This window comes from Canis lupus, chromosome 31 (genome assembly GCF_003254725.2).
Source record: "Canis lupus dingo isolate Sandy chromosome 31, ASM325472v2, whole genome shotgun sequence".
NCBI lineage: Eukaryota > Metazoa > Chordata > Mammalia > Carnivora > Canidae > Canis > Canis lupus.
Window position 1 is genome coordinate 8,626,390 of NC_064273.1, and position 22,669 is coordinate 8,649,058.

The window sequence follows — 22,669 nt, forward strand, 5'->3', positions numbered from 1 at the left end:
GTCCCACATCGGGCTCCCTGCATGGAGCCTGCTTCTCCCTCTGCCTGTGTCTTGGCCTCTCTCTGAGTCTCTAATGAATAATAAATAAAATCTTAAAAAAATTGTTGGCTTTCACACTTCTAAAACAAAAATATTTTATTATGAAAATAACACCAGACTAGAGAAACATAGAAGGAAACAAAAACTGTCCATTTTTCAGTGGTCCCTAAGAAATCAAAGTTAAGATTTTTTTTTAGATCTTTTTTTTCTAGCTCTCTTTCTCTTTCTGTCTCTTTCCCTCACTGTTTCTGCTGCTAGAGTTGTACAGTTTACATCTCTTTTAATCACTCTGTTAAGGTTTCAATGGTCTTAGAATTAATTTACTTTGAGTGGACCTAGTGTTGTTTATCCCAATGCCTTCCAGGAGGCCATGACTCTCAGAGCTCCTTTCCTCTGTGGGTGTCTGCTCCCTAGAATAGAAATAAGGATTTCCCTTAACTTCCTCTTGAACTCAGAGGTGTGCTGACTGCCTCCAAGCATGGATGTTTGTACATCCTGTGTTCTAAACTATTTACAAATACACATGAGGTATCCCATCATTTTCTTTCCATTATCTGTTCATTCATTCAACAAATGTTCATTGAGTACATGCTAAGTGTCAGGTGCTATTGTAGGCATTGGAAATGTATAAGTATTTCAGTAATTGTATGTTTAGCAACTAAAAATAAGTATTTCGGGCAGCCCAGGTGGCTCAGCAGTTTAGCACCACCTTCAGCCCAGGGCCTGATCCTGGAGACCCCGGATCGAGTCCCACATCAGGCTCCCTGCATGGAGCCTGCTTCTCCCTCTGCCTGTGCGTGTCTCTCATGAATAAATAAATAAAATCTTAAAAAAATTAAAAAAAAATAAAAATAAAAATAAGTATTTCAATATTACACGTGCTTTCTAGGCAAAACTAATTGTATGACTCTTTCCCTTTAAAATTAAATCACCATCAAAATAATGACTAAAGTTATTATATTTTCCTTTTAAGTTGCATTGACATACAGAATGATAACATGTCATATTATCACAATTAAAAATTTAAGAACTCAGGAAAAAGTGACACTATAACTCTATTCCAAGAGGAAAAAGAAAAAAAAAAAAGGCAACTTACCTTCAGAAGGAAAGAAACAGAAAGCAAAAAATCTCAGAGAGAAAAAATGTAGGAAAAAAAAAAGAGATGCTTTTAGAGTTAGGAGATCTGTTTTGGATTTCTTATCTTTTGGTATCAAAAGTTGTGTATGTTCCATGTCATGTATGGTGGATTTTCCCGTTAGATCAACCACACACATAGCTTTGTTTTGCACTGATGAATTATTTACTTGACCCTGTTAGAAAATAAAGATTCCTGAGTAGATTTTTAAGTTAACATTTGGAATACCCTGTAAGTTTCCATATCTTGTAAGTCAGGTGATAGAATCAGCCTCTCATTATCCATTGTTAGGTGCCCTTTAGAACCTTTAAGGTCTAAATCCAAGATACAGTGAGAGAAATAGGGTAAGTACAGGGAAGGTTAAAATGACAGTTTGCTAGTGTACAAACAAGATTCTTTCAAAGTTCTTGTTCATGTCAGAAGTACGGACTGAGTTTAAAAATAAGTGAAATTGCATTCCTACAGGGATTTCTCAGTAATCTTTTAAAAGGCTATTTTAAGTATTTTGTTTTCCAAAAGTGTAATTGTCTTTAGATAATTATCCTTAAAATTGCAATTCTATACTCCACCTCAAATAGACTAATTCACCTAGATTCAAGGGTTCTCTAAATATAGCTTAATATGACTACCTAATTTAAGAAGTCAAAAGCCTTATTCTTAGTACTTTAATTGATTTTAGGTTATTGACTCAGTAAATTGTGTCTTAATGTGCATATTCTATGAAAATATAATGTAAGTCTTTAGAGAAAAAATTGATAAATACTACTTTACATAATAATTTTTAAAAACTTAATGTGGTTAACAAATTGTATTATATCCCTATTTGTTTTTACATACTTTTAATTTATGACTTAAGAATATGATGTTAAACACAAAAATAAGATTAATTTCAGCATAAAACTTTTCCCTTAGAAATTTAAATTCAGGACAGAGGAAATTTGGTAAGCAAGGTTTTTTTGTTTTTTGTTTTTTTACAGTTATAAAAGTATATTTGAGTTGTAATTTAAATAATGAAGTTTGTTCCTGTTCTGTATATTTAGATTATAGTTGGTTCAGATTTATAACCATCTGTAATTTCCATATTATATATTTAAAAAGTGAAATGTAGGTTAATGTTGATTGCAATTCATGTAATTTGTCCTAAAATGTTGAAAATTGAATATATTAGGATGAACTGTGTTTACCTAGCAATAAAAAACATTCACAGGACTACCCAAATACTGTTTTACACAGTTCAGAATATCGTTCATGGGGCACCTGGATAGCTCAGTCAGTTAGGCGTCTGCCTTTGGCTCTAGTCATGATCCCCACATCAAGTTGGGGCCCCTGCTTTAGTGGGGAGTCTGCTTTTTTCTCTTTTGCTATCTCTCTCTCTCTCAAATAAATAAAATCGTAAAAAATATTTTGTTCAGAATTTGTCATCTGTGAAAAATGGTTCTAACAGCTGAAATAAGTTATTATATTTTCAGGCCTAACTATTTGGGTCCATTATGATAGGCAATAGTAAATAAAGAATTATTTGTGAATTTTAATACCTTAGTGTATCTATAGAAAGTTGTCTTAGGGTACCTGGGTGGCTCAGTCTGTTAAGCATCTGCTTTAGGTTTAGATTATGATCCCAGTGTCCCGGGATTGAGCCCTAGTCAGGTTCCCTGCTCAGAGGGGAGTTTGCTTCTTCCTCTCCTTCTGCCCCTGTTCATGCTCTCTCTCCCTCCCTCTCTCTCTCTCTCTCTCTCTCTCTCTCTCTTAAATAAATAAATAATATATTTTAAAGAAAATTGTCTTGAAATGTAATTATGCACCATTACAAACTTGATTTATAGGATGAACCCACGGGATTTTTGTATTTGTAATAAAAAAGAAAGATGGGATCCCTGGGTGGCGCAGCGGTTTGGCGCCTGCCTTTGGCCCAGGGCGCGATCCTGGAGACCCGGGATCGAATCCCACGTCGGGCTCCCGGTGCATGGAGCCTGCTTCTCCCTCTGCCTGTGTCTCTGCCTCTCTCTCTCTCTCTCTCTCTGTGAGACTATCATAAATAAATAAATAAATAATTTAAAAAAAGAGATCTGTTAAAAAAGAAAGATAATATTACTATTCACACAGTAATATTTTAAGTGTATTAGTGTGTCTTTCAAATTAAAGGAACACATTTAATCAATGAATCTGTATGGGATATTTTCCACATGGAACAAAAATTCTTTATTATAAGTGGCTTTGGAGAGACTCACCCTCTGATGATTTTTAGTAAAACAATAAGTTGAATGGGCTAAGTGCTTTAGTTTTATTTTATTTTGTTTTTCTTCTCTTTTGATAGATGTTTTGCTGGATTTGTGCCAGATCCTGCCAAGAACTGTGTAAATGGAAAATAATTTTGAGTTGAATTCTCAACTAAAATTAGATCCTTACTTAGTTTATAACTTTTCTTACAAATTTAGAAAAAAAAAGTTACTGATTTCTAGTTGATAGGGATCCCAATATAATTCCAGGAGAGGGTGGAAAGTAAAATTGTAAAATTAAACAATAGTCCTTATGCCAACTTCCAAATACTGTTATCAGTGGTTCCAATCAAGGGTCAGTGTAATATCTTACTCACCAGGGATTATGCTAACCTATAAAATATAGATAGTATTTTTATACTCATTTTACAGATGAAGAAACTAACATTTAGAGAGTTAAGGAATTTATCTGAGTTTACACAGCTAACAAGTTGCAGAGCTTGAATTTGAATGCAGACACACTAAATCCATTCTCTAGATTGAATAAACTTTCCCCATAAATGGGAAATTTTTAGCCCATTTTTTTTCCCCTCACCTATACAATTTCTTCTTGGTGAACTCCAGGTAGTTAAGGTCAAGGATTTTATTTCATATTTCTTTGTGTTGCCAATGCTTAGCATAATTCTTAATACAATATATGTTCAATGTAGAGGTAAACCAATAAATAGGAGAGTGAGAAAATTTGGACCTTAAGATATGCAAATATTTTTGTTTGACATTTTACAGAAGGTAGAATTCTTCTCTTTGTATACTGATTGGAAATTTTGCTTCAAGGGCAATAGGAAGCATGAACTCAGCTAATCAACTTCAACCCTACAACCCCTCTAGTTACAGCTCATAGTGGAATCCTCCCTGATTTGAATCTGTTGAGGCAGTTTCTGCAGCTTATGCCTTAGTAGCTTCTGCAATATTTGGGTCCCATGATGGAAAAGTCTGTTCTACTTAGACTCCATATTATTAAAAATGGGGGTGGGGAGCAAGCAATATTGTTTTTAAAATTTAACTTATTCTACTGTCTGTCTTTCTCATATCTTTTGGGACACAGCCATATGATATTAGATTCTATAGGAATATTACAGAAACACCAGGGATTCACTTCTAGAATTCCATTTGGACAATTTTGGTAATCATTTTAGATGATAACAGGTACCATTAATGACCTTCAGGTAATTTGAGGGATTATTCTACATTTTGGCTAAAACCCTGCCCCCCCCCCCCATCTTTAGGGAAAATTATAATCATAGGAAATTAAGATGAAACAAATACCTAAAGAAATGTCATGATTCATTAATCATGGAGTTGTTTTAATGTGTTCTGTTTCCCTTGTATTCCTATACATTATTCCAGGTGAAACTCTAAGTTTTTTCCATGGTACAGTGTGTTTTATACTTATTCCAAAAATGTGTATTTGGGAAATGTGTATGACTCATTAGTGGATATTTAAGTCTACTCTGTACACAGTAATAATGGATGATGTCTTCTTATTTTTAACAAATAACTCCTTGTAGGATGAATTTCTGACAGGAGAATTACAGGATTGGTGCCCATGATAGGATTTATGTTAATAATTGGAGGCTGTATGCTCCTTAAAATGTAAATGGAGCTTAAATTAAAAGGATAAGAGGCAAGGCTCTTTTAAGAATATAGGTGTTCTAAAAAAAAAAAAAAAAAGAATATAGGTGTTCTTTTTACAAATATACGTTTGTTGTCAAGGCAGATATAAATCATCCCCCCCCCCCACCTAGGACAGATGTCACCAGTTGTCTATTAATATTCATTGTGCATCTGTCAAGTACTCTCTGAACTTGTTACTCTTGTGCTGTTAGTAATTTTACAAGCATTTCTGCACTACAAGATGTTTTCATACGATATATGAGACAAATGGATATTTTAATCATTTAATGTTTTCTAATTTTAACCTGCCAAAGAATATGAAAGAGAAATTCAAATCAAAATAAGACTTTGTTAATAAAATAAATACTTTTTCACTCAATCTACTAAGAAGAAACAGACTTGAAAACGTAAACAAACAAAACTGTGAGACAAATGTTACTGCCATGCTAGGAAAAAAAATAGAATCATATGTATAAAAAAAGAATAAAATTATCTATTTGTGTGTTTTGCATAGCTCAGTAGAATATTACCAAGATCTGTCTCTTAAATGGTTACTTGCTTGCGTGCCTGTAAAAGTGATGTTTTAAAGGGGGGAGCAGTTTACGGCCAACTAGGAGTTTGGTTTCCTCATCATAAATCTCATGTGACTTTGATATATTTCCTTGAAATACTTAGCACTTACGTGTATATCTTTTTCCAGCTGCGGTTGTGTAAATATTTAGATATTTCAGTCACTCATGTTTATATTTTATCTTCCAACCGGGCAGTTGTTGAAGGAATTCTGTCCTGCCTAAAGTCGACTGTGTTCTCTTCCCAAGGTTCCACCAGGATTCTTGCTGAGGGCAGCTGACATCATCATCCTTGTTCCTTACCCTTCTCTTTCTTCTTTGACGCTTCTCTTTGTCACTTTTCTGTTTCCTCTTCAGAGTTTGGTTGAAACCAGGAAGTTGGTTTTACCAAGTGTGATAGAAACCTCATACCGTATAACATACAAATAAATAACAACACATGAGCATAACTAGAATGGTGATTGTCAGGTGGCTTACAGGAACTCAGAATTCATGATGGAAGAGAGAAGGTTTTTTTGTGAATGAATCAAGAATATTAAATAGAGAGAGAAGTTTTGTGACCCAGTAGAGGTGAGCACTACCTGCTTTAGGGAGGAAGATGAGAGTTCCTAATTTGATCTTGGTATACCTCTCTTGAAGTTTCCCTTTGAGAAAGTGAGTCAGCAATTATTGATACAAGATGAGAGACTTTTCCCTCAAAATATATTGGTAGAAAAAATTGGGGAACCAGTGATACTGAATGTTTTTAAAGATATATTTTTTTAATATTAAGTCATCTCTACACCTAACATGGGGCTGGAACTCATAACCCTGAGATTGAGTCTCATGTTTCACTGACTGAGCCAGCCAGGTGCCCCAGTGATACTGAATTTTTTTTTAATTTATTTATTCATGAGAGACACACAGAGAGAGGCAGAGACACAGGCAGAGGGAGAAGCAGGCTCCCTGTGGGGAGCCCGATATGGGACTCGATCCTGGGACCCTGGGATCATGACCCGAGCCCAAGGCAGATGCTCAACCACTGAGCCACCCAGGTGCCCCGATACTGAATTTTAATTGCGTGAACAGTTACGTAGGAATTAAGAACTGGCGTTATAAGGCTATTTAATAAAAAATTCAAGCTCATATTTAGAGAATCGAAAATTCAAGCTCATATTTAGAGAAGATGATACCATGTAAGAAAAGCTTTGTATCTCCATTTGTTTATTATCAGATTCTTTACTGAATAAAAGGAATATGAAATCATGCAATTTAGAGTTAGGTATTCTCTGTATGCACAGGGAAAGAACAACATTTGCCACCAGGTTTGCCTGCTTCTTGTTTTTATCATCCACATTTTAAAAATAAGCAATCAAAATGAACACCTCCATTGTTGAAAACAAGAACAGGCAAAGCATGTTTCACTGTGAATTTTAACTAATTAATCCTAGCAGCATTTATGGATTACTTGGAAAGAGCAAGGGTTTTGAATTTGACTAGGGTTGAATCCCAGCGCTGCCACCTTCCAGCTGAATGACAGCTGAGAGTCTCGCTTTCCCCATATGGACACCGGATATAACAACGCCCACTTCCTAAAGCTGTTGTTGTGATGGAGGGTATGATGGATAATTAATGGTAGTTTTCTCTTTCGTTCCTTTCCTTCCAGCTTATTATACTTGATAGTAAAGAATATTATAGTTTTTCTGGAGACGATGATTACCATTTATAATTTTTATTGTGGAGGTTAACCAGTTACTCATTATGAATATCACTTGGGAATTGGAAAGTTTCTTTTCTGAAAGTTAGACATGTTGAGGAATATGAGATTTCTACATTTTTGTTATGATTTTCAAAGATATGGGTTCTATATTCAAATAACTTTTTTTGGTAAGCCTATTAATTTACTTCAGATTTTTATATGCTAACAGAGTATATTTTCTCTGGAAGTGTGTTCCTCAGAAGCAAAGTTCAGTGTGATATCCTGAAAAAAGAAAACAAGAGCTTAGTAGCCAAAAAAGTTTGAGAAATGCTGCATAGAATACTTTTCTTTTGGTGCATCATAGTGTGTGTTAGCAAGGCCAAACACCCTGAGAACTGTAACTCTTTTTTTTGAGCAATACATATGAACAATCTGAGGAAAGAGTATTCTGTGGAGCATTTCTGATGATTTAGCCTTTAGTAATAGAGACAACATTTTTATTTCTGAAACTCTTTTACTGAATACTGCTGTACAAACATTCTGGTGAAAACTTAGGCCTAAGTTTTCCATTCCTCAAGTCATGCTAGCTGTGGTCCAGCTATAATGGGACTGTAGGTTAGGGGTAGAGTCTTGAGCTACACTGTACTTTGGTGGAGCCTGGGTGATCTCCAAGTTCTGTAATTGGATGTTACTTCCTCCATATACTGTCCCTATACAGTTTTATTCTTTCCCATAGTTTCAGTCTCTGGCTTGATTCTCATCTAAATCTCCAGCTGAGATTTTTTTTCTGAGGTTACACCTGGATATTTAGTTGGCAACATGTCATCTCCAGTTGGATATTCAGGAAGTACCCCTCCATGTTGAAGACTGAATAAATCATCTCCTCTGTCCTTCCTCCCACCATATTTTACTTTTTCATTCTCCACCTTCTTTGGGATTGCCATTCACCCACTGCTCAGTTCATAAACTCGGAATCCTCTAGCTTATGCTTCTCCTCCATCTTGTGCACTTTTCATTTCTATCTTACCCCACTTTGCCACTGATCAGGTCCTGTTGATTTTATAACTAAATATCTCTAGATTCTTTCCTCCATTTTCTCTTCTGTCAAGAGTCCAAGTTTTCAGAATTTATTGTTTAAAGAGTGCAAAAGTTTCCTGACCAATTACTTCCTAATTTAGCCTGCTGTATGGTCCAGTTTCATACTACCAATGGTGAGCCCATGGGCAAGCATGACTGTACCCATGCCTTGCTTAAAATATTTGAATGTTTTGTTGCATTTAGGTAGGCTCCAGAACATTGATGTGATGTACAAAACCAATCACGTTATTGCTTCTGACTACTCCTTCAGGCACATATTTGTTAATCTCTGACATGAGTCCAACCTCACACTTAGGCCATATTAACACCCCGCAGGTCCCACAGGTGTACCATATTCTTTTGTAGCTGTGCCCCCAGTGAAATCATCTCCTTTGTTCTTGACTCATTTTCAAGATTCCTCTCAAATTTGCTGTTTCAGGAAACCTTCACTGTCTCTTGTTCAGGCAGTCTTAGGTGTCCTTTCTTTGTTTTCTCACAGCAAACTGTGTGTCCCTATTTCCTATCTGAAATGGACTTTCAGAATTTAAAATAATGTGTGCTTTAATTACATATTTATTACCTCAGTAGTTGATCCTCAGTAGCATCCAGCTTTCATAATTATACCAAAGTCAGGGATGGTCATATATAATGTTTTATTTTTTTTTGAAATTGTATAGTATTTGCAATTGAATAATCTAAAATCTAATTTAAGTTTCATTTGACTTCAGTATGCTTTATGTGAGAAAGTATGACTTTTCAAGTTATTTTTTCCCCATGTTGCTGGTTTATTTCTTCTTCCTCCTTTAGAGGCTGTTTTACTTAAAGAATTTATAGTATGTTGTATAGTCCATGCATTGGACTAAAGCTGTTTCTCAGTGTTTCAGATTAAAACTATTATTCAATATTTCAGGTGAATTTTTTTGTTATTTCATGGCTGATATAAATAAAGGCTCTTTAAGTTTCATCATTCATCTGCTAATTTCATTCATTAAGAAAAAATGTTAATTGCAGTAGTTATAAATTAGAGATATAAATCAGTCCATGCAGAGCATACAGTCTAGGAAAGGTTGACTAGATTGCACACTGGGTATAATTTATAAAATAAAGTCTCCTAATGTCTCTTTATAGAATACATGATTAGTAAGTTCAGATCATTCTACTGAAATAGGTCTTCCCCATCAAGAAGGAATGATCAGGACCTCATTCAAGTTTTCATTTATTCAACACATATTTATTGTGTACCTATAGTATGCTCAGCACTCTGCCAGGAATAAGAGAAGCAACCATGAGCAAAACCAGACCCGTAGACCTTACAGAGGAATAGGAAAGACCATATTCAAAGCATCAAACAAAAAACATTAAATTGTAATTCCGATCATTCTTACCAGATGTAGCTATATAGTGCTATCTAGGCTTATAAAAGGAGCATTTGACTTTTTTTGAAAGATCTGAGAGGGCAGAGATTTGAAAGGAAAGTGGATATTAACTAGAGTAAGACCATTTTGAGCACAGACCCCATGGCAGGTGTAGGCCTGTGGCAGGAGGAAGTGCATTGTATTTGTGAACTAACACAAGGTGAGGTGAAGAAAGCAGAGCAAGAAGTGGAACAGGAAGAATCTGAAGAGCTAGATAGGGGAATGAACACTTGTAGATCTTGTTAAGGACCTTATCTTAAGAGCAATGAGTTTATTTTAAGAGCCACTGAAGTAGGGAAGAACCCAGATTGTATTTGCATTTCAAAGCCTTCATGTGGCTACGCTGAAGTGAAGCAGTTTAATTTATTTATTCATGAGAAACACGGAGAGAGAGGCAGAGAGCGAAGCAGATTGCATGCAGGGAGCCCAATGTGGGACTCCATCCTGCAACTCCAGGATCACGCCCTCAGCCAAAGGCAGGCGCTCAGCTCAACCACTGAGCCACCCAGGCATTCCCTGAAGTGAAGTAGTTTAAGAGCTTTCCTAAATCCGGGTGGGAATTGATAGTAGTTTGACCTGGGTTGGTAACTAGCTGTAGAGATGGAGATGAGTAGATTGATTGGAGAAATATTGGGGAGGAGGAGAGGAAAGAAAGGGGGGGGTGTCAAGGAAGCCTGGTTTCTACTTTGCATTATTCATTGAGATTGGATGACCAGATGAGAACAAGGTTTGGGGCTCAGTTAAATTAAGCCTTGGGCTGTTGCATTTGAGAAATCTTGAAGAAATTTATGTATTAAATTTATCTATGGCAGCAATAGGTTAGGAATATTAAAAAATATGGTAGGAATATTAAAAAATATGAATCTTGATCCCCATTTTAGAAGTTATAATCTCATTGGAAAAAATAAGGTACAGACACAGGAAATATTAAATGACACATATTTAAATGACTTCAAATATGATGCAATACAGAATATACTCCCTTACCCAATATCCTTTTTCCTTTTATATTTAATTATTTAAACTCAATTATATAACATTTCATCTGTGAAGTATGTTAAATATTAACATGTAACTGTTGGTAACTAATGAAATTAATTTTAATTTAAACTCTCGGAAAGTGTATACACACATTGCACTTTTACTATTTAGGAAGATATAAAAATCTATATAAAGAGCAGTTTTACCGTATATTTGAATATGATGTTCATTAGTCTACAGAATAGGTTTTTTTTTTTTTTAAGTGTTGATAGATGTTAGTTACAAAGGAGATTCTAAGAAGCCATGCTATTACTTGTAATGCTCTACACTTCTTTCACACATTCCTCTGCAAAACAGGCATGTATGTGGTAAATATAGATGGGGTAATGGGTTCTGAAAGGCTTTGTGGACAAGGGATTTGAAGAACAGATGGGATGTGTAGGCCAAGTTTAAGTGGGAGTGAATTCTAAGTGGAGGGTCAAAAGGATTCAAGAATTGGAAGGTGTGTTGAGGTGGACACCAGAAGGATTAATTAGGAGATAGAGTTAAGAGGGTAGTCAGTATTATGCCCTGTTTACATAGCAGTGCTGAAGCCTTGGCTTCTGAAATAAGACTTTTAATTGTTTCCGTGTGATAATACAAAGCTATTTCATCAATTCTTCTGCAGGCTCCCGTCTCCGTCAGGAAGATTTTCCACCTCGTATTGTTGAACACCCTTCAGACCTAATTGTGTCAAAAGGAGAACCTGCAACTCTGAACTGTAAAGCTGAAGGCCGCCCCACGCCCACCATTGAATGGTACAAAGGTGGGGAGAGAGTGGAGACAGACAAAGATGACCCTCGCTCACACCGAATGTTGCTGCCAAGTGGATCTTTATTTTTCTTACGTATAGTACATGGACGAAAAAGTAGGCCTGATGAAGGGGTCTACGTCTGTGTGGCACGGAATTACCTCGGAGAGGCTGTGAGCCATAATGCATCGCTGGAGGTGGCTAGTAAGTAAAATGGGCTTTTGGCTTTTGCAGCAGGAATAGTACAGTGGGATCATTTGCCTGGAGGATGGTAATCAAAAGTCAAACAGGTATCCTAGGCTTTACTTGAGGAAAATTTCTAGCTTTCTGTATGATGAATACAATTCTCCACCTATTTGATTTTTTTTCTTTAATATTTCTCATCGTAGCTAGTTGTTCAAGCTAATTTGGGATTTGCACATAGTTGTTGAACCATTTTACCATTTGGATTTGGAGCTGCTTTCTTTTAAACATTTTCACTGAAATTGATCTATTCTAAAAAATTGATTTATCCTTTTTTGTTACTTTTAAATATATTGAATACAAGCATATTTCTGTAAAAAGAATAGCATGAGGTATTTTTCATTTGTCTTCATTTGGAGAAATACTTTCAACTGGTAGTAGAAGATATGGTTTTAAATGGATTCTAATTTTTAGACATACATTACACTTTTGGTACAGCTATGGGTAGAGAAATGTATGTCTCTGCCTCATACTTTATTATCTTGGCTATTCTAGTGTGCTCTTGGAGGAAAACCTGTGTACGTAATCCTCAAGTAGCCGATGGTTTAGTTTATTTACACAAACGCCAAATGCAGTTAATTTGCAATTACCTCAAGAAGGTTCTATCAATTAATGATTAAATTGTTATAGCTAGAGTCTGGGTGTGTAATGTATTTAAATACAAATTGGGATTCTCTTATTTTCAATAAACATTCAAGAGGTAGCCAGAAAGTTTCATTTGTTTGGAAGAATCATTCTGTGTATTAAATGTACAATTGAGAATTGCATAGGGATTGGAAAGACAAGTGAAATTTAGATCTCTAATTCATTTTACATAAAATTATAGGTGAAACTGCATACATAACTATGTAGTTATGTATATATAATGCTTTCTAAGATGATTGATATTTTGATATAATTTATGTTCAAAATTTTAACTATATATTCAGTTTCATAAACTCTAACATCATCTCTGACATTCAACTAGAACTTGAATATATAGATCCACAGATAGTTATGCAATATAGACAAGATAGGAATTTAAAGACAGATTTCCCAACTTAATTAGATTATTAATGTGGGATAAGTTCCTCAAGAATTTAGATAAGTTGATCACACTTATAGAACCATGTAGTAAACAGAATGCCAAAGATGTCTAACATGAACATAAAATTAATTAGAAAAAATGAGAGCAACCATTTAAAACTGTGTCAGAAGTAGCGACTCACGTTTTTAAAACATTTGCTTGAAACTCAATTTATATTTCTAATCAAATTTAATTGATTGTAAGCATATTGTATTGTACTTTCTTGTATTGCCTTGATTCTCAGTGAAAATCTTAGAACTATGTAACTGAGATGTATAAAAGCTATAATCACAGAGTAGGCTACTTTTCTTTTTCTTGTTTCTTTTTTTTGCACAAATTTAAATGTGGTGTAGGCAAAAAGAAGCTTAACTGTTTTCATAAGAGGATGTATATATTTTGATACAGTCTTCTTTCAGGTTATGATATTAATACCTTTCTACCTTTTGATGTGTTTATATTTAAGAATACTTATTCCCTGTGGAGGTAAAATTAAGTTAACATTTGAAAACAGATATAAAGAATCAAGAAAGGTGGTGTAGATGACCTAGGCCAACTCTTATTTTTGGTAGATAAGAAACTGAAGATTAGAAGGAAAAGCAGATTAATTATTTATTCTCTGAAATTATTTCTTATGAACGAAGTGTGCTGATAGAAATATATATCTTAGGATCATACTGTGTTTCTGCGGTATTTCTTACTCTACTTGCATTCTGATCATTGCCAGAGTTTATAGAAAAGGTTACAGACTTGAATAGAATATCTAAATGCTTACCCTCTAGATCTTGCCTCAAAACTCCTTTAGTTTTACTTTAGATGATCAAGATACGCTTAATGCACTGGGGATTTAGAGAACTGTGTTTTTCCAATCTGGCACTTGTGTGGCTATTTTAAAAGATATTATGAATTTCCAGTTAAATTCTTTTCTAAGCAAGACATTCCATTACCTTGTGAGTTCATTATGGGAAATGCTTTTCCAGTCTTAGTCAACAAATATACCTTCAAGGAATTGAAACCAGACAAAAAATCATTATATTACTTGTACCAGTAAAATATTCAAATACATAGTCCCTGAATGGATAAGTCACAAATTTTAGTGTAATATTTCTCAGTATGTCTCCAAAATGTTTCAAATTCCAGATTAAAGAGAATATTATAATTTATAGAATCTAGTTAAAGTGCTTTAAACAATACTTTAAGATCATATTCATTAACAATTCAAATATGTAGAAAGGCAGACTATAGGTATCATATATTTAGCAAATATATTTTGATATTAACAAGGATAGTTTGATAATAAAAATTTTTATTAGTGATAATAATTATTTTAAACCCTGAAAAAAGTTTGAGTATTGTTTGTATTGCAATTTTTATACCTGTTTAATTGTGATAATAAACAGCATGTTTTTATTTGGGTAAACTGTATTATTTTGTACCATAAATTATATGGGAAAAAAAAATAAGTGCTCTGCAGTTAAAATGGGTTTTGTGTGTTTAAAACATTATTTACTAAATTCAAGTTTCAGTACACTACATATAGATATGTAGTGATATAGTTCACATATATTTCAGTTACTTATTTTAGGCAATAGTGACTGTTAAGTTACCATTTTAAAATATGTTTGTGTCCTAAAATGGAAAGTTGCCTTTTGTAATTTATGAACAAGTTGTGTGTGTATTTGGGAGGTAGGGGGCAGGGGTGGAAGTCCAGGGAAACATGGGCCATACTTGCTTTGGTAGGTTAGTATGCTATGCTATGCTATAGATTAAATCTGTGAAGTACTATTATAGTTTGGTTTTATTTTTTTCTTGGAGAATATTCTACTTTTTTTTTTTTTCACATTTTCTTAGTTTAGGTACCGTAAGTTCAATAAGAACTATTCTTATTCTTACCAAAGACACAGGAAGACAAAGATTGCATCTAATTTCTCAGTGACAGTGTAGCCAAGAGTAATAGCATTAACAAAAGTGTCTAGAGGGAAAAAAAAAGTGTCTAGAGGCAACACAGATTTCACAGCACAGTTGTTGGTAATGTTTTTAAAAACATTTATCTGTGTTTTGTTTGCATTTAAACCAAGTTTTACAGCTGTAACAACAACTGCATTTCTCAGTTCCTAACAATTGTCAATCTCTCAAACACTAAAAAAAAAGATATTGAATGTCATTGAAAATCTTTGTTTCTGTACAGAAGTGATAATAATCGTGTCTTTTGTGTTTTTAACATTTATTCAAGTTTAGAAAGTACACCAAAAGGATTGCATTTATTGGTTATTTTTAGAATTGTTTATTTTTATTTTTATTTCAGTCCCAATTATAACCAGGTTTAGACCCAGTGAAAAGCACTGGTCGGCCTTTTGGTGCCGATCCTTACCACGTAGTAAAAGCTGTATTCCTTGTTCTTGAAAACTCAGTTTCGATGCAGTTAAAAAGTTATCTCACACAATTATAAAGTCCAAAAATTGGAATGCTAAGAAATATATGATGATACCTTTATGAAAGTTTCCTGGAAGTTTTAGACATTTATCTTTGTACAGGAAAAGAACTTTTAATCACAGATGTTATTTCTTTAGTTTTTTTTTTTTTTTTAATTCTTATTTTTCTTTGCAAACCTAGAATGATATATCTTGATGGGGACATTAAATTGGAAATTTAATTTCCCACTGTTTCTAAGATTTATGAAAACTTCACTCTATCTAATTCAGTTGCAAACTAAACTTTCTAAAACCGTCTTGCAAGTGGTATTGTCTTGTTTGTCTTGTATTAGCTCTATTCAAGAGTCTGCTAAACATCTAGGAAAATATTTAATGGGTCCATTCTCCATTCTCCTGTACCCAACATTATCACTTACTAAATTTAGAACTCTATTTTGTGCCTGGAACAAATTGATAGCACAGTTCTTAGACACAACTTATATTTAATAAGTAATTTGATCTTGGGTAATTGCATTGAATTTTGACGAAAATTAATCTGAACCTTGACCCTCATGCTTTCCATTGTAGAACATGGCCATCTACGTCATCTGCTAAGCAGTGCACAGTTAGCATATGGCTATTTGTTTCCTATTTAAGCTGTTTTCTCTTGAGGGAAAGAAATTCCCTTTAGACTAGGCAGACATCTGCTAGCTGTCTTAGCAGCAAAACCAGGGAACTATCTTTCCTGGGGAAAAAAAAAAAAAAGAATTGTCCAATTAATCAAAGATTAGGTCTTCCATGGTTTTATTTACTGGGGTACATTTTAATAGTAATTACTTTGGGGGTAAATGTTAATATTTTGAAGTAAAATTTTCCCACCCCTTTCAATATATCATGATCTTTTGTTGTTATTATTATTAAATAATACTCATCAGAGTGATTTAGAATTTAATTGATCCAAGATTCCTCCTTTGGGTAAAATGACAAAGCAAACTGACTATGGATACTAAGTAACCATGTGTTTACCTAGGTACAATAGATTGTATTCCTAAAATCTGGACCTTGGAAGATGGAAGGATTACTCTTTGAGATGAAATGGTCAGATGAGCAGGTGGAAGTAGAATATGCCATTATATTTTAAAATATTGATTGATTGATTGTGTGCACACACATAATCAATCTGACCTCTATTATGGTCAGGCACTAGAATTATTTATAGTTTATATGCACACACACACACACACACACGTACATTGTTCCCTGATAGACTTTTTATCTTAGAAGTTGAATTTGCTTTATATTGCATACTTAAAAATAGTTTTCTCTATTTAATTTGTTTTATTTTTTTAACTTATCATTTTCAAGTGCTATCACCACATTCTAAAACCTTTTTTATATCTCATTTTTGTTTTTGGTATTCAAGGGAAGAATGTTAAAGAGTCATTTAGTTTACTGACTTAAAATCTTTCCACTTCCTGATACAGTTATATCCTAAAATGAACTGATTCTTTGTTCCAAAATGGATTCATGATTAAATTAAGTTATGTATATAAGGTGTGTAGCACAGTAACTGGCGCGTAATTATAAATCATGAACTATAAATCATGAATTTAATTTTGGTGCTGTTATTTTCATTACTTTTTTCCTCTTATATCTTTCCATCAAACACCAAAATTATTTTTTAGGAAAGGGATCTGATTCTTCTGACTTGAAAAATGAACTCACTTCATTTTAAATTTAAAGATAAGCATGTTAATATACTAAAATATAAGTATGATGCTTCAATAATTTATTTTTCTTAAATTAATTCCCAATTAAGTAAAAAATGTGTTGAATATATTAAATTCCACCTTGAATTGAAATCAATGGTATGAGACATTTGCTCTTACCTTAAAATCCTTAGTGCTAATGTAGGACATGCAATAATGCTGATTCAAATCTTTTTTATTTCAAGGACAAATGAAAGAATTCAGTGTTACAACTTTTACAGTTGATATAGCATTCATATTTTTTCTAATTAAATTTGTGTACTTAAGTAAAGAGGCAGCATTGCTAAGTTCTATGACATGATTCTGGTTACTAAATACTTGAGTTTTTACTATCAGTTGAATAATACTCTTTTATTGTTGCCTGTCTTAATCTGCTTATGCAACTATAACAAGAATACCTTGTACTGAGTGACTTAAACAACAAACATTAATGTCTCACAGTTCTGGAGGCTGGGAAGTTGGAGATCAGGGTGCCAACATGATTAGATTCTGGGGAGAGTTCTTTCTTGGTTTTCCCCCATGGTAGAGAGAGAGCTCGGGTGTTTTTATCCCTGTGTAAAGACAGTCCTATCATACGGGCTTTACCCCCATGAATCCATCAAACCCAAATTACCATCCCAAGTCCCCATCTCCAAATACCATCATCTCATTGGGGATTAAGACTTAAACAAACGAATTTGTGGGTTGGTGGAGAGACACAAACATTTAGTCCATAGCTGCCTTTGATGATTATTTTTAGATTCTTGTTTTTGGATTTATAGTTATTTTATCATATTAGGTAACTGAGAAATAAAATTCAGAAAATCAGGGGGTAAAGTTATGTAATCTCCATGATGTAAGTATCAGGTCATCTTGTTGCATCGAGATGTTAGGCTTAAATGGTGTTGTAAATCAAGTATAGACACATCATACCTTCAGTATGAATATAGGATTGGGGGATTTCTTTATTTGTTGAGAAAAGTAAAAGCAGCATCCTTTAGTTACTACATTAAGAGAGAAGATAGTGGTCATTCTCTTTTAAAAGAACATAAAAATTCTTTCTTTCTCCCTTCTCTCTCTTTTGGTTTTATCTTTCCAAAGAGTATTTAATATGAATAGGAAGGCAGAAACCTATATTTCATAATCCATGTGAGAGATGACAGTGACGATGGGTGAAAGGGAAAATTTGAATCTCAGTGGGCATCTTGTTAGAAGAGGGCAAAGCTTGCTGACTATTTGAGTGTGCTATTAGGGGAGTTGACTGTGTTAGAGAATGTACTATTTATTCATAGATAACCAACAGGTTATATTTTATCTTAAAACCACTGCTAGTTAAACACAGCTGAAGGCACATGTTCAGTAGACTTCAGTAAACTTTTTATGTTTTCTTCTTTATCTCACATACCTGTTATATATTAATCTTTAGTAGATTTGTAGAAAGGCCTTAAGAGTAGAGGCACATTATGCATTTCTTTTTCTTTACTCCCAATCACAGGTTAAGGAATGTGAATAATAAGCTTACAGAGATCATTTCTGTGTAACTTCAGAAAATTGTGTTTTATTTGTGATAATACATACATGTTCTTGTAATCTCATTATTCAGAGTTAACTACTGTTGAAAGTTGAGTAGATATCATTTTAGATACCCTAAAGTCCCTATATGTGCTCTGAGGAAAACTATTCACTATTCAACATTATTCAGTCTTAGGTGGCCAAAAAAAGGCATTGGATATCTTGGAACACATCTGTGTCATAAAGACTAATTGGAAAAGTTTAGTTCTTTAGATTGGATGCCTACAAAACAACTTCCTTCTGCCGAATATTACTAAGATACACTATCCTGGACAAGATTCAATCCAGTAATTCTGGGGTTAAAGGTTACATATACCATTACCAGTCTCATGAGCCACTCCTTTTATTTTCTCAAAAAGTAGATGGTGTTCATTTGTGCTGAAAAATATTAAGATGATTATTTCAATGCTGTTGATACTTAGATATAAAGCTCCTTGATGCTTCCAGAAAATCAATTCAGTATTTAGTTATTTATGGGAAATTCTTGGCAGTGTCTCCTCCTTTCAACAGTACTTTCTGTAAAAAATATTCAAATAACAAGATAGATCTGGTTACTTCTCAAATCTTATCATCACTCCTCCTTTTAATCTTCCTAATTTACTTATGACTTACATGCTAGAAGTCTTTCCCACGTACACAGAACAACTTCAGAATCACTTGTATATATTTTTAAATGAGTGACAAATTTAAGAAAACATACCTAAACCTTCTTAGTAGAATTAATTTTAAGAATTTTTATTTTTATTTTCATTATTTTTTAAGTAGGCTCCATGCTTATGTGGAGCCCAATGCAGGACTTGACCTCACCACCCTGAGATCAAGACTCAAGCTAAGATCAAGAGTTAGATACTCAAATGACTGAGTCACTCAGGCATCCCTAATTTTGTTTTTTATTTATTTATTTTTTAAAGATTTTAAAATCTATTCATTCATGAGAGACACAGAGAGAGTGGCAGACACATAGGCAGAGGGAGAAGAGGTTCCTTGCAGGGAGCCTGATGCGGGCGTCGATTCCTGGACCCCAGGATCACGCCCTGAGCCAAAGGCAGACACTCAATTGCTGAGCCACCCAGGCATCCCAGGCATCCCTAATTTTAATTACTATATTATAAATTAGCTTAAGCTGTCATACATTATCAATTTATTTTGTCAGGTTAGAATAAAATACTATTGAATGTTTTGGTGGGTATTAATGTTCTGTTTCTTTGTTACTCAAAATGGGCACTTAAAAATGTTGTTTTTAAAGCTGGAAATTAAATAAATATGTAAAGAATACCAAAATATAGTTTATCCAAAAAAAAAATTGTGTTTTTTTTCCCCTCCAAAGTAACTCTTTCTAGATATTCTACTTAGTTCTAGCTATTTAGTGGTGAACAAAAAAGAAGTGGTTTCTGCCTTCATTGAAATTACAATACAATGGGTAGAAGGAGTGAGGACAGAAAATAAGCAACTACCATAACTTTATGGTTAAAAATTGTGACAAGTGCCAGGAAGGATTGGGGCCAAGCTAAGAACTGAAATACAAGATGTGACCAAGACACAGAGTAAAAGAAAAAGCATTTCAGGCAGAAGAACAGTACATCTAAGAGGCCATGAGAAAATGAAAGACTTGGACATATTTGGGAAAATGAAATGGTTGGTATGGCATATGAGCAAGGAAGACAGCTATGGAGATAGGTGGGGTCTAGATCGTGCAGGATTCTGTTACCAGATTAGTAATGTTGGATTATATGTTCAGTGCAATGAGAACCGCAGAAGGTTTTGGGACAACGGTAGAGGTGACATGACGTGATTTATACTTAAAAAATGTCATTCATGTAATACTTCATACTTTCTATATGCATAGAGAATGAGTTGCAGAATGCCTGGGGGAAACCAGTTAGGAAACTCTGGCAGTATTCCAGACAGAAGATGATGCTAGTGAAGCACTTGGTAGTCATGTAGGTGAAGAGCAAAGAAAGGAATAGATTTGAATATTGAAGACTTGGCTTAATTCTGAAGGGTTAGACAGTAGGGGTTGAAATTTTGCAAGAGATACAATTATTGGTGATGGCAAAGTTAAGGTCTAGTCTATGACCATGCAGAAGGGATTGAGCCTTTGAATTAGGTGGTGTAATCTTTGGGTGACTAATAGAGTTCAGAGTGCTGCAGCCCATTACAATCCCAAGAAATTGTATTTTCCTCTTGTTTCTCAGCCTGCAATATGCTTGCTTTCTTGTTCCGTTGGTCATTACTTTACAGTCATCTCAAGAGTCATCTTCTCTGAAACCATGCCATTATCCAAGGGTCTAGTACCATTCCTGGCACATTGCAAGTGAAGTGATCGAATGTGTAACTCAGAAGCGTTTTATTCCATGTGTGACAAACATGATAAAGTGTCATAATGCCACTTCAAGGAACAGTCTAATCTACTCTTTTTGCTCATTCCCCACACAATCTCTTTGTAAAGTCAAGCAGTTCACATGTCTCCAACACTCATTTGAAAGCACAGTGCTTAGAATGCAGTCATAAGGTACTGTTTCCCTGGGAGCTCTTTTTTCTTTCAAGGTTCTGGAATATTTAAGAAGCTCTTCTGGGGATAACATTACTAAGGAAATTGAGCAGTACCCAAAGGGGTTTTCTGAAGTTCCCTGGAGAAAGTCTACACATTCAGAATAATACCTAAGTATCTTTACTTTCTCTGTTTCTTCCTGGATAGGGAAAAAATACACAAAATAAGTATTCCCTTTTTTTTTACAGATTTTATTTATTCATGAGAGACACAGGCAGAGGGAGAAGCAGGTTCCCTGTGGGGAACTGATAGGGGACTCCATCCCAAGACCCTGGGATCATGACCTGGGCCAAAGGCAGATGCTCAACCACTGAGCCACCCAGGTGCCCCCAAAATAAGTATTCTATAACAGAATTATTTGTATTCTTGTACTTTACCAGTAACCTATATTCCACTTAAAGCTATTATCATAGTCCAGTAGATTTATATTTAATGAAACAAATTTGATGAAAAATCAAAGGGAAGTTGTTACAGCATGGTAATGTTTTAAATTTCTTATTACAATCTGAGGCTTTTTTCTGTGGTTAATGATTTTTTTAAGCACTTAGTTATAATTAATATGTAACTGCAATAAGTAGGCAAGATATAGATAAGAAAGGGAAGAAACCCACATGGATAGTAATGTGGCTAGCCACGTGAGGGAAGCAAACTGTAGTGAGGGAAGGATTGAGTTGGCTACAGGCAGCAGCTGGAGGCTTCTGCTCCAAATGTGGTTGGGGACCAATAGCATTGGCTTTACCTGGAAGCAAGTTAGATATGCTGAATCAGACCCTGTATTTAACAATATTACAATTTAACTCATGCCAATTCAAATTGGAGAAGCAGTGGGATACATTGTGCTAAACTGGAGTTCACAGACCCCAGCTCATCCCCTAGAAGCAGTTAAGAACATGATTTTTGGTGGGTTGAATTACCCTGGGTTTCTAAACAAGAGTGAGGGCAGGGGAAAGTGGTGAAGGATATGTAGGAGACTAGTAGAGATAGCAAGGGAGGGGCAGAGATGGAGAGAGGGAATTGCAGAGAAAGAAAAACACGGGAGGACAGAGAGCGAGACATATCCAGAGAAACAGAGAAACTCAGAGACAGAGAGAGAAGGAGAGGGGATAAGAGAGAGCAAGACAGACAAGGGGAAAGGGAGAGAGAGATGCAGACAGAAGAAAGGTAGAGAAAATATGTGCTGGGGAGTGGGGGTGGGGTAGTTATGGTAAGGATTGAATTTAGAAGAGTAGAGAGATAAAGTAGCCTGAAAGGAGAAGGAAAACAATGTTTACTATGTATGAATATTTACAGATAGTGGCATATTAATCAAAGAACAGGATACTCAAAACTTTATCAGTATCCACATTGCTTATTAAGGAAAGTAATACATGAACTATATCTTGGGTGTTTTTTGTAAATTCATGGAAGGCTTTATTTACCTCACATAATCCAGAAGTGAAATGCTGTGTGTGTGTGTGTGTGTGTGTGTGTGTGTGTGTATGTGTGTGTGGCTGTTTTACTTTACATT

At 34.6% G+C, this 22,669-nt stretch overlaps 1 protein-coding gene across 7 annotated transcripts in view; it reads left to right on the forward strand.

Moving 5' to 3' along the window:
• The window catches only part of ROBO1 (roundabout guidance receptor 1), a 1,126,854-nt gene that overhangs the window by 780,716 nt on the left and 323,469 nt on the right, over positions 1-22,669 (forward strand). For all 7 annotated transcript variants that reach the window (XM_025449655.3, XM_049104797.1, XM_049104795.1 and 4 more), the window contains one exon: positions 11,452-11,778. In XM_025449655.3, the coding sequence (XP_025305440.2) occupies positions 11,452-11,778 (327 nt within the window). The remainder of the gene's footprint in view (positions 1-11,451; positions 11,779-22,669) is intronic.